The sequence below is a fragment of the Aedes aegypti genome, chromosome 2 (genome assembly GCF_002204515.2).
Source record: "Aedes aegypti strain LVP_AGWG chromosome 2, AaegL5.0 Primary Assembly, whole genome shotgun sequence".
NCBI lineage: Eukaryota > Metazoa > Arthropoda > Insecta > Diptera > Culicidae > Aedes > Aedes aegypti.
In genome coordinates this window covers 72,681,832-72,695,336 of record NC_035108.1, presented here as the reverse complement: position 1 = coordinate 72,695,336, position 13,505 = coordinate 72,681,832, and the positions used below count along the sequence as shown (strand labels likewise).

General features: G+C 36.1%; 1 protein-coding gene across 1 annotated transcript; it reads left to right on the top strand.

Annotated features, from left to right (window-relative positions):
* The first annotated feature begins 1,652 nt into the window (after positions 1–1,652).
* Positions 1,653–2,350, top strand: LOC110677043. Its single transcript, XM_021847570.1, has 2 exons — positions 1,653–1,874; positions 1,933–2,350. The coding sequence occupies exons 1-2, from the start codon at positions 1,674–1,676 to the stop codon at positions 2,143–2,145; spliced, it is 414 nt and encodes a 137-aa protein (XP_021703262.1). The 5' UTR covers positions 1,653–1,673; the 3' UTR covers positions 2,146–2,350.
* The last annotated feature ends 11,155 nt before the right edge of the window (positions 2,351–13,505 follow it).

Below are 13,505 nucleotides of genomic sequence, written 5' to 3'. Positions count from 1 at the left end.
CGAACATCAGGTTTTTTTTCAACTCGTTAATGTTGAAGCTTAATTCTTATGATATAAAAGCATCTCTCCGCGTAGAGCTATAAAGACCATCCCAATTCCACCCTTGAATCACTTTGTTTACACAAAAGAACTGCACACTGATTTTTTACCTAAAGTATTATGAAATACAGGGTGTCCGCAAATTATCCGTACAAACTTTGAAGACATGGCTCTATACAATCAAGCATAATAAATTCAATATTCTTGCATGGTTTTAAACATTGGCTTATTATATCCTTAAAAAGTAAGTTTGACACATTTCCGATTTCGAAATGTTTAGAGGTGTCTTAAAAGGAGCTGTTTTTCGAGCTTTATGACGGAAGAGAAATGTTCATAGAACTCACTGGATTTGAACCGTATAATTTTCTATTTCCAGTCTAACTTGAAGCCACTAAACTGTAGGTTTCTTCAAATAATAATAGAACATTTGGATTCATTTCTTGTGGATTTTATGGATAACACATCTCCAGTATGAATAGCGGCCCTCAGGAAAAACGTTATCGGAAAATATAAATTTGCCTATCTCAGTAACAAGCAATCAATTCAAAATTCCTTAAAGTTGTATTTTGTTTTAACATATAGATGTATTATAAAAGGTACATGGACATTGATTTTTTATTGTTTTCAATGCGAGATAATCTTTCTCATATTTTGCTGTTCGGATAATTTACGGACACCCTGTAGTGCACGTTCCAAGTACCTTATCCTGGCTAGTAGTGATGACATCCTTCTCCCTCACTGATTTGTGCATTTTAATTTATTGGTAACGTTGATGTTATTGCCAAAATCAGGATAAATACCTGGGAAAGAGGGTGAACTAATGCGAAATTGGAGATCCTTTGTCATGATGAGCAAAAAAGACAACAAACATTTTTAGTATCGATTTATACGTCATTTATCTAATTTGAGATCTCTTAGAGAGGGGTGCAAATCTGATGAATGGAATTCTGAACAATGTATCGGTCTAATTTTTGACAAAATGACAACGTGTAGGGGAAGAGCACCAATTGTCGACCCATTCATACGATTTAGGCCTACTTTATATGGAAATCTGAAAATTGGAACAGAATTCTCGTAGGTCGAAAATGAGTGCTTTTCCCCTAATAGATTCATCATTTTGTCATCGCGTGAGATCATTTCAATACAGACATATGCGCATTTCAACAGTTTGCAATTCACATTGCTTAGCTTAGTTCAATGAACGAATGAAGGGAAATAGAATAGAATAGAACAAGTGAACTCAATCGATAGGTTTTATGATAATTTTTTGCAAACTATTGAGTTCATCCAAAATGGTGGAGTCCCATTTAACATAAGGACATTTCGCTTAATAGACGTTTTGGTATAAATACCTTCTTCAAAATCGACCTATTTTTGTAAGAAACTACTTTAAGTGATATGTCCTGAATACCAAACTGTATACCAAACCAAAATTTCAAAATGCGATTTCCCCATCCGAACTACTATTCAGATTGAAATAATTTTAATTTATTTTGAATCAGACCATCAATTTCATCATAATTTTTCGAAACCGAAACACTCCCCGTTGGATGTGAAATCTTATAAAAAGCCTGCGGTAATACCTTCACCAGTCATTGCAAGCCACACAAGTACGCTGATCGTCCACGGGAACGATGGAGAAGATCCTCAGTAACTTTCACACCTGTTCCGCAACAACACTGTTGCTACTGTTACTCATATTGCCAGCACAACCCCTTCGAAGCGGCGTGGATCCCGTCATCATATTGGGAACATTCAACTCAATGGACAACGTATGCCTGATGAAAAAGATTTTTAAAGGCCAACCCAGTCCTGCGACGATCAATTTCGACAGCGTAAGGCCATGCATGCACCAGATTTTGGTCACCCAATAAACGTTCATTTTCTCCACAGGTAGACCCAATCAACTACGCGAGAGCTTTCACCGAAGATGGCCAAAAGAAATCCGGCAAAATATCGATGAGTTTGGTGCAAGGAGCAATTGGATCGAATTCGATTAGTTTGCAGATAAGTGAAACTGCCAGTAAAAGTGTGTTCAAGAGCAACGCATTTGTGGAAATCAGATGCATGGGTGCGATCATTCCGGTACCGGTACCACAAAATTAATGTAACTGTGAACTTTAAATAATTGAAATAAAACTCAACATGTAAACCATGTAATACCCAAATCTTTTTTGAGTATAAATTTAAAGCAGGTTCGTATTCACAGACGAGGGGACCATGGGCCTCAACATTTTAACTAACTCAGAGCAAAATACAGGAACAACATATCCAATATTTTATAAACTCAATGACATTCAAGAAGATTTAAGAGGTCACAAAATCCACTCAAAAGAAAACTGTTCTTTGCCAATAATAAACGTGTATATCGTAAATAATATATTTATCCCATTTTTATGGATATCACATCCAGAAAAATCTCTCTGAGAGATATGCAATTTTCTAGCTTCTAGCTCTTGCTTCTTGCTTCTAGCTTCTAGCTTCTAGCTTCTAGCTTGTAGCTTCTAGCTTCTAGCTTCTTGCTTCTTGATTCTAGCTTCTAGCTTCTTGTTTCTAGTTTCTAGCTTCTAGCTTCTAGCTTCTAGCTTCTATCTTCTTGCTTCTTGCTTCCAGCTTCCAGGTTCTAGCTTCTAGCTTCTTGCTTCTTGCTTCTAGCTTCTTGTTTCTAGCTTCTTGCTTCTAGTTTCTTGCTTCTAGCTTCTAGATTCTAGCTTCTAGCTTCTAGCTTCTAGCTTTTAGCCTCTAGCTGCTTGCTTCTAGCTTCTTGCTACTAGCTTCTAGCTTCTAGCTTCTAGCTTCTAGCTTCTAGCTTCTAGCTTCTAGCTTCTATCTTCTTGCTTCTTGCTTCCAGCTTCCAGGTTCTAGCTTCTAGCTTCTTGCTTCTAGATTCTTGTTTCTAGTTTCTTGCTTTTAGCTTCTAGCTTCTAGCTTCTTGCTACTAACTTCTAGTTTCTAGCTTCTTGTTTCTAGCTTCTTGCTTCTAGTTTCTTGCTTCTAGCTTCTAGATTCTAGCTTCTAGCTTCTAGCTGCTTGCTTCTTGCTTCTAGCTTCTTGCTTCTAGTTTCTAGCTTCTATCTTCTAGATTCTAGCTTCTAGCTTCCAGGTTCTAGCTTCCAGCTTCTAGCGTCTTGCTTCTAGCTTCTTGTTTCTAGCTTCTAGCTTCTAGCTTCTAGCTTCTAGCTTCTTGTATCTAGCTTCTTGCTTCTAGTTTCTTGCTTCTAGCTTCTAGGTACTAGCTTCTTGCTTCTAGCTTCTAGCTGCTTGCTTCTAGCTTCTAGCTTCTTGCTTCTAGTTTCTTGCTTCTAGCTTCTAGCTTCTAGCTTTTAGCCTCTAGCTGCTTGCTTCTAGCTTCTTGCTACTAGCTTCTAGCTTCTAGCTTCTAGCTTCTAGCTTCTAGCTTCTATCTTCTTGCTTCTTGCTTCCAGCTTCCAGGTTCTAGCTTCTAGCTTCTTGCTTCTAGATTCTTGTTTCTAGTTTCTTGCTTTTAGCTTCTAGCTTCTAGCTTCTTGCTACTAACTTCTAGTTTCTAGCTTCTTGCTTCTAGTTTCTTGCTTCTAGCTTCTAGATTCTAGCTTCTAGCTTCTAGCTGCTTGCTTCTTGCTTCTAGCTTCTTGCTTCTAGTTTCTAGCTTCTATCTTCTAGATTCTAGCTTCTAGCTTCCAGGTTCTAGCTTCCAGCTTCTAGCGTCTTGCTTCTAGCTTCTTGTTTCTAGCTTCTAGCTTCTAGATTCTAGCTTCTAGCTTCTTGCTTCTAGCTTTTTGCTTCTAGCTTCTAGCTTTTAGTCTCTAGCTGCTTGCTTCTAGCTTCTTGTTACTAGCTTCTAGCTTCTAGCTTCTAGCTTCTAGCTTCTAGCTTCTAGCTTCTGGCTTCTTGTTTCTAGCTTCTTGCTTCTAGTTTCTTGCTTCTAGCTTCTTGATTCTAGCTTCTAGCTTCAAACTAAAAATTCATCACTGTGCTACTGGGTGCTCCGTGTTGTCCGTTGGCTAATGTTAGTGATCGTTCAGTCTGTGCAGCCTTTGGTTGAAGACGGTGTAAATTGTCTTTTCTTGTTTCTAGCTTCCTGCTTCTGGGTTTCTTCTATCTTCTATCTTCTATCTTCTATCTTCTATCTTCTATCTTCTATCTTCTATCTTCTATCTTCTATCTTCTATCTTCTATCTTCTATCTTCTATCTTCTATCTTCTATCTTCTATCTTCTATCTTCTATCTTCTATCTTCTATCTTCTATCTTCTATCTTCTATCTTCTATCTTCTATCTTCTATCTTCTATCTTCTATCTTCTATCTTCTATCTTCTATCTTCTATCTTCTATCTTCTATCTTCTATCTTCTATCTTCTATCTTCTATCTTCTATCTTCTATCTTCTATCTTCTATCTTCTATCTTCTATCTTCTATCTTCTATCTTCTATCTTCTATCTTCTATCTTCTATCTTCTATCTTCTATCTTCTATCTTCTATCTTCTATCTTCTATCTTCTATCTTCTATCTTCTATCTTCTATCTTCTATCTCTTTCTATCTTCTATCTTCTATCTTTCTATCTTCTATCTTGGGGACGGACCTGGTGTAGTGGTTAGAACTCACGCCTCTCACGCCGAGGACCTGGGATCGAATCCCATCCCGAGATAGTCGCTTATGAAGTAAAGGTTATAGTGACGAATTCCTTCGGAAGGGGAAGTAAAGCCGTTGGTCCCGAGATGAACTAGCCCAGGGCTAAAACTCTCGTTAATAAAGATAGAAATAAAAATCTTCTATCTTCTATCTTCTTCGAAGATTTTCGAATAGGATCCGGGTCCCTGTATAAATAAAAATTAAATGGTGTTTGTATGTCACCAAACGGCTTTGGAACGGACTCATAGACCTACAAGATTTTTTACTGTTGCATTCGTCATGTGTTCCGACGTGCTAGTGTGAAGGACAACTTTTGGAAAATTCTTTATATGGAATATATGGAGAAACGAAAGGGTCTAACATTTAAAAACTGATTAAGTGTTTTATGGGCAGCATTAATTTGCTTGAAAAATGTGCTAACGAAATCTGATCTAAAATGTATTGAAATCTTGATCATTCAAGTCGTCTGTTATAAAACACATTTAGAAAACAAGAAAAGTAAGAAAAAGTGAAATTATAATAAATCAACATAACAAATAATCATCATAAATCTTGCTTCCAATTCAAAGCATGACTCAAACCCACACGATAAATCTGTACAGACATTATTACGGTTCCATACAATAGAAGGCTTACAGTCGGAGCAATTATACCTATGCCACCCGGATAAGATTTCACATTTCCTGCAATCAACTTTTTTAAACAGTGCAACAATTAAGTCATACAAAACAGCCCCAAGGTATTGGAAGCATACTCCAGCTGGCTGGAATGACGACGACGACGACAACAAGTAAAAAACACACAAATTGTAAGAAGCAAACTCGGTAACAAATAGCTATTCACAGTCATATGCAATGCATACAGAACACAGTCAGTGTGGGCACACACTCGTGTTACAGTTGGCAGTTGCAAATATGAAAATATTCCCAGTTAACTCCTCCCCCTGAAGGCAGTCAACCTGAATGGAATCGGCGGCGATGGTGGTTCCGCGCCCAAACACCCACACCGCCAAACTCGGCCGGAGCAATTCAGACGAAGAAAATCACCTTTTCCGTTCCGTCCGGGGTTTTCCCTCGCATCCCTCGCAATCCCCAACGCAACGCCCAGACCAAGTCGCACAGAGGTACAGATTTATGGAATGCTGACAAAACCCAATTTCAAAATATGTATTAATGTATGTTTCAAGTCCAACTAAGTTTGCTTCGTGGATTCGATCACTAAAAAGCTTGATAACACATAATCCAAAGTTTATGTTAACTTGAAAAATAGAGTGATGTGCTAGTATCCATCGTATTAGGTTTTTAACAGTGAGAACCTGCAATTTTCTTAGCATTGCAGTAAATGATGCATATACAAAACGACTCCAAAGAATTCTTTCCCAAAACGGCCTTTGCATTGTACAATGAGGTTTTGTTGAATCTTGATCGTTTATTGGATATAATGCAATGAAATTATGACTTGCCGTTTTCCGTATTCGTCGTATTGTTTTCATTTCTGTCGCAATCAGTTTTCTGATGATGGAATGTAATAATTTAATTTAAAATTCGTTGTTCACCATCAAAATTTACCCCAAACAAATAAACACAATTTTTACCTTTTGACCGAACAATCAAGAGAGCTGCTCACAGTGCAGCGAAAACAACACAATCAAAGTAACCGTTTTTCACACCGAGCATCTCGCACACATTGATGCGCACACGCATTTTTTTCTCATACGGATAAGGAGGAAAATAACCATCATCGTTTTTCAAATTTTCAAAACCAGTTTTGTCGCTCAAAATCGAAGCAGTGTACAAAAAAATCTATCATTGCATTGCACTTACAAACTGTAATTTAATGATAGATTTTCATGAGGTTTTCTTTAAATTTGAACGAAAAAACTGGTTTTTAGTTTTCGATGATCGCTGATGATTGAATGAAGGTTCTTGACCCTTAAACTTTGCTTACATTCTCAATTATACGCGATTATTGAGGAAATTTCTTAAACTTCTGTGCATTGTAAGAGTTTTACGGCGTGTGATTGGAATGAAATCCTTCAGTGAAGAAGTACGAAAGTTTTCCATAGTGAAAATAAGTGCCCTGCGATGTAAGTTGTATCGTAAAGTCGTGTGGCTCAGTCGATCGCTTAGCATTTCTCTCTAATCGTGCTTGTCCATGCAATTTCGGTGAAAAAATTCAAAGTGGATAATTCAACTGAACAACATCTCTCACAAAATTACACTTGGGAAAAGAATCTATGTTGCAGGTAAGTTTGAATATCCGTCGTAGTGGAACATTTTAATTTTGATACGACGAAGTAGAACGAAACCCTATCTGTATTTTATACAACTTTGGAGTTCTGTAGCCCGAAATTATGGCGAAATTATTTATTGCTGATCAATATAGCTTTAGAGAGCAATCGCTATATTGGAACCAGTGCAAATGGGGCTCCAGAAGTTCTTTCAGAAGAACCTTCAAAGATTACAAGATAGTACAAGAAACACTACTAAAATTGTCTTCAATATCACCAAAAATGGATTCTTCCCACAAATTATTCAGAGTGCACTAACAGTTTTTCCAACTTTGCCTTTGAGATTCTTCCTCCAGATTCCTTCAATAAATCTTTCAGAAAATCTTTCAAAATATCTTTAAGAAATTCTTAAAGTAATGCTTGAAAATTGTGCAGCAAAAATTATCCAGGAGCTCCCGCATAAAAAAATAAATTGGATGATTCTTTCAAGATTCCTCCTAAATTTCCACAAGATTTTTATAAATAATTATAAAAAATCAAATGGGGAAATGTTCTAAATGATTTTTTGGAGAAGTTTTCCCCAAATCTATCTGCATTTTTAACAGAAAATTCTCTAAGTGTTTCTTCAGATTGCTCTAAAAATTAATTTGACTTTGATTCCTAAATACCTTCAAAAATTTCTCTCGCATATAATATATTAAAACTTCTTCAGAAACGCCTTTTTTTGTAAATTCAGTCATTCCAAAGTTTTTAGCAGAATACGTTCAGCAATTCTTTCATAAACTCTTCCGTGAAATACTCATAGATTGCCCGAAAAAATTGTTGAGAGATTTCTTTGAAGAATTACATTATTGTTTCTCATGGGATGTCGTCCTTGGATCATTCCAAAATTTTACCGGACATCCACCCAAGCATTTCCAAAGATTTTCTTCTTCAAACAGCATTATCAAATCTTCTGGAAATTAAAAAAAAAACAATTTTTCACCAGATTTACAAAAGAATTTTACAATTAATTCTTGAACATCTCAAAAAATATTCTCACTAAATTCCATCAGGTATTCTTTCAGTGTCTAACAATTATTGCAATTTTTTTGGATTCTTTTATTAAGAATATCTAGAAATCTGCCAATTCTCCGTATTTTGGTAGAACCGTAGAAGTTTAACATGAAAATATTGGCGGAATTTTTCAAGAACAATGCCAAAGATGTCTTATTGTAAAATTCATAATTTAAAACTTGGAGGAAATGCTGCATCAATTCGAAAATTCGTTGAGGAATTCCTGATCGATTTTCAGAAACCAGAAACCATACGTTTAAGAATCCTGATTTTTTTCTCAACTGTTGGAATTTATGTTTCTTCTTAAGATTCCTTAAAATGTTGCTTTTTGGAGTATTATTTTTATACTAAGTTGCTCAAAAATATGTTATGCGAAGGAAGGAGCAACAACAAAATATTAAAGCAGATAGAAAAAACAGTTGGATTGCGAAATAACCGAAGATAAGAGGTCATCTACACTGATAGGCAAAATAAAGTGCCCACCTTACCAGTTTTCGAATTTCTCTCATTTTTTTTTAATATATATTTTTTTTTTTTTTATATTCTTCTAAAGTGACACTTACGAAATTTAGATAAAAAAGAGTTTTACTTGAAGAATAAGAAAATCTATTTGTATTGAAAAAAAAATAGTGACAAAAAAAGTGCCCACTTCCTTCTTGACCCCAGAAGAGATGATTTAAGAAAAATCAAAAAGCACATTTCATCACATTACACCTCCACCGTTCCTTGGGTGCAGCGCTCCTGAAGCTCGAGCTGTTTAACCGAAAGCGGCGGGCTCGTGTGTGGTGCAGAGCGTCACACTCAAGGAACGGTGAATCATGGAGGAGGAAATGTGATGGTCTGGGGGTGTTTTTCATGGAGTGGAGTAGGAAGCCTCGTGAAAATCGACGGAATAATGACGGCAGATTCCTACATCAACATCTTGCGGCACAATCTGGAGGTTTAGCTCCAGACGAGCCTTGAAGAGAAATTCATATTTCTCTAGAACAACGACCCTAAGCATACTGCCAAGAAGACCAAGTCTTTCTTCCGGTCTTGTCGGATTAAACCGCTGGAATGGCCTCCACAAAGCCCAGACCTGAACCCCATCGAGAATTTGTGAGCGATTCTCGATGTCAGGGTTGACAAAACTGGTGTTACCAACAAAAATAATTATTTTGAGGCCTTGGAGCGCGCCTGGGAAGAACTAGAACCACAACACCTACAAAACCTGGTGAAATGCATGCCGAAGCGCCTCCAGCAATTCGTTAAGGCCAAAGGAGGACACAATAACTATTGAATTGCTTTTTATTTTTCTTAAATCATCTTTTCTGGGGTCAAGAAGGAAGTGGGCACTTTATTTTGTCACTTTTTTTTTCAATACAAATTGATTTTTTTTCTTTGAGTAAAATCATTTTTTTTATCAAAATTTCGTAAGTGCAATTTTAAAAGAATATCAAAAATAAAATATCAAAAAAGATTCAAGTTTGTTAACTTTAATTTGAACCAAATCAATGAGAGAAATTCCAAAACTGGTGAGGTAGGCACTTTATTTTGCCTATCAGTGTATAATCTTTTCTCTAGAGGTAAATAAGTACAGGTTGAAATTTCTCAAATAAAAAAAATCAAATTTCTCAATCTTCCTTATAAATTATTCTTCAAATTCCTTCTTTGACTTCTGGTTTAAACAAAATTCCGCCAAAAAGACGCCTTGGAATTTCACAAGAATTCAATTCCAGCATATGGATTGTTTTGCAGAATTGATGAAACTATTTCTAAAGTAATGTTTCCTGGAAGATCTTAACAAATTTCTTTATGAATTTCTAAAAAAAATCCTACTCAGTTTTTTATTTAATGTTTCGCCACATATTCCTTTACAGCTACACGGGAACAAATCCATTCTCAAAATCTGGAATCTGAGTCATGATTTTGGGAATAAAGTGTGTTTTTATGTTATGAAAATACACCATGAATAATGTTCACGAAATGATGAATTATACCTTCGTAACACGCACCGTGCGTTACGATTTTTTCCGTTGACAGCAAATCATGACTATGATTCCTAAAATCATGAATAATCGAACTTGGAATCATGGACTGAATTCCGGAAAACGAAATTATTATTCATGAATACGGGTGCAAATCGTTTATGATTCCATGGCTTTTTTTTTGTAGGCCATGAATAAAAATCATATAAATCGGTAACCTATTCATGAATTTGGATGGATTGTTTCAGCTGTCAGTTTGCGCGAGTGTCAAAACGCAGATGTTGTCATAGTCGTTTACTTGTAGTGCCCCGAGCATGATTCCCGTTTCCCTCTTCAGGCGAAGTGATGTTTTCGACGGAAAACGGAGAATCCAAAGAGTCACCTCGATCAAGCAGAACGGTGGCGGGTGGTGCATCCGAAAACACAGAACCCCCTCCCCCGGGAACGGAAGACGATGTTCAGATTCCTCTTCAGATATTGTCTAAGTCCGTGGCAAGTGTTGAAAGTAGTACACAGGATGAGGAACCACCACCGGAACGGAAGATACGGCATCCGTCCAAACGACGTCGCTGAATACCCTGGGGTCACCAACAGTGATGCCATTGACGATGAACAAAAATATCACGTTTGTTTTTTTAGGTAAGGCACCGTGGGGTAAGTGGATGCAGAAAAATCAATAGCCAACTTCATTGTTATGTACAGCTAACCTGAATAATGTAATCCAAACTTTTTTTCTGTGGATAGCAAATGAAATTTCACATTTTTTAATTCTTACGAACAACACTAATATCAGCCATCGACGCAGAAAATTTACAAACCGGTTCTAACTGACAAAACTGACAGATGCGCGTAACGCCCAGAGTGTTTATGATTATTATTCATGGAAACGTTCGTTTTTGTTCATGATATTTTGTATTTTCGTCATGATATCATGAATTTGATTCATGTTTTCATAAGATATTTTGTTTTTTGTTTTCATGATTTTTTATTCATGATAACGAGAACAGATTTTTTTCCGTGTATGTTAATTTCGGAAGCAAAAGCATGCTTAGGGTTTGTCAATAAATTTTCTCTTAAGATTCGAAGCCAAAAGACATTCCCAAAAATTGTTGTTGATTATTCCTTTATAATCCGGTGATTTGAAGTAGAATTTACAGAAAAAAGGAGAATTTGTGACGCAATTTACGATGTATTTTAATAATATTTCTAAAGGGCTTTTTATGAACTTCGTGAAAAAGTTGTTAATAACTTTTTTGGGAAAACTACCGTAAAATGGGATGTTAAGGGATGAAAAAATAATTCTACTTAAATTTCGATGAACTTCTTCTTCTTCTTTCTGGCGTTTACGTCCCCACTGGGACAGAGCCTGCTTCTCAGCTTAGTGTACTTATGAGCACTCCCACAGTTATTAACTGAGAGCTTACTATGCCAATGACCATATTTGCATGCGTATATCGTGTGGCACGTACAAAGATACTCTATGCCCTGAGAAGTCGAGAAAATTTCCATTACGAAAAGATCCTCGACCGGTGGGATTCGAACCCACGACCCTCAGCTTGGTCTTGCTGAATAGCTGCGCGTTTACCGCTACGGCTATCTGGGAAGTTCGATGAACTTCTGGTATGTCAATGTCTGAACAAAAACAGTCCTACCATTCTTCCGACGTGTATGTCAAAAGCCAATTACAATGAAGACGATCCTATGGCAGATTTCTGAATAATAATTAAAATGTGTGATTTTTGACGAAAATGCAAAATGGGGTATTAAGGAATTTAGGCTTTGTAAAAAACTATATTTTGCAACAGCAAAAAAATATAAAATATTATTTTGCTAAATATCGTTGATGTGTCCCTTTAACTCTAAAGGTCTTGTTCAATCTAAAGATGATATAACCTCAACATAATTCAAGTTGGATTTTCTTAACACGTTGACCGTTTAATTTTAACTGCCAAATCTCTCATACATATTGCTTACATTTTCAAGCAAGCTACCAGTGTATTACACATTTGTCTTGAAAAGATTTTTAATACTTATATACAGTATTCGTATCCTAGAACAATTCAGAGCAACCATGTCATGACTTGTCAGAAGAAGGATAATTTCAACAAGCTTTAAGTTTGAAAAGGTAAAGTGTCCAATTTGGATATTAAATAAAACAACACACTAAATAACGGATTTGCATGTAACACCCAGTGACATGATCGGAAAAATACTAACAAAAAGTTTCCCATATAGAGCGAAAATAGCACATACCATAAAACAATATGCTCAATGCTCGACAACACTTAGGGGCCGTCCATTGATTACTTAAGACAATTTTGACGGTTTTTCGACTCCCCCTCCCTCCATGGTAAGATTTTTTTGTATGAAAACTAAAAATATTTTGTTAGAATTCGCGATACCAGAGACCTGCATAACTAAGAAACAAAAATTTTGAAAATAAGATTTCTAAATTGAACCCTGGCTTTAAGCCCTTTTGGAAATAATCTTAAAATTTTGAAAAAAGCTCGGAAGCTGATACCAGCATTGAAAGGGAAAACAAATTATTATTAACTAATTGCGAATAAACTCAAAAACTTACTATGCAGTTTGAAAGCGTGCACAATTTTAATTTAGGCCTTACTAGTCCAATTGAAAATCAAGTTACTCAGGAGTTCGAAAATATTCTCAATGAAGAGCACGTTTTCGAAAATGCCTGGGAGACTGATTTGAAAGAAGTGAGAACTATTATTAAAAACAAATCAAAAATATGAAAGCCCCTGGCAATGATGTAATTTTCTACATCCTCATCAAGAAACTTCCAAAAAGTAGCTTATCATCCTTATCATATTTAACAAATGTTTTCAATTTGAATATTTCCTGACAAATGGAAAAACGCTAAGGTAGTTACAATTTTGAAACCAGACAAAAATCCTACAGAAGCTTCTAGCTATCGTCCAACCAGTTTGATTTTCTCCATTAGTAAACTTTTTGAAAAGGTCATTTTGAACAGAATGATGGCCCACATCAACGATAATTCAATTTTTGCCCATGAACAGTTCGGATTCCGCCATGGACATTCGACCACTCATCAACTTTTACGTGTAACAAATTTGATCCATTCCAACAAATCTGGTCTAGCTCTTCTAGACATAGAAAAAGCATTCAACAGTGTTTGGCATGGAGGCTTGATCGTAAAATTAAAAAACTTAAATTTTCCAACATACATTGTTAGAATAATTCAAAGATGTCTATCAAATCGTACACTTCAGGTTAATTATCAGAAATCCAGGTGTGAAAGACTTCCTGTAAGAGCTGGTGTTCCTCAAGGAAGCATTTTTGGACCAATATTATACAATATCTTCATATCTGACTTACCTCAGGGAAAAAATCTTTGTTGGCGGATGACACAGGCCTCTCCGCCAAAGGACTAAGCCAGCGTATCATTTGTAGTAGATTGCAAAACAGTTTGGATATTTTTTCTTCATACTTGCAAAAATGGAAGATTTCTCCTAATGCTTCCAAAACTCAACTAATAATATTCCCACATAAACCAAAAGCTCTATATTTAAAACCTTCAAGTAGATATGTTGCCACGATGAGAGGGGTTCCAATATATTTGTC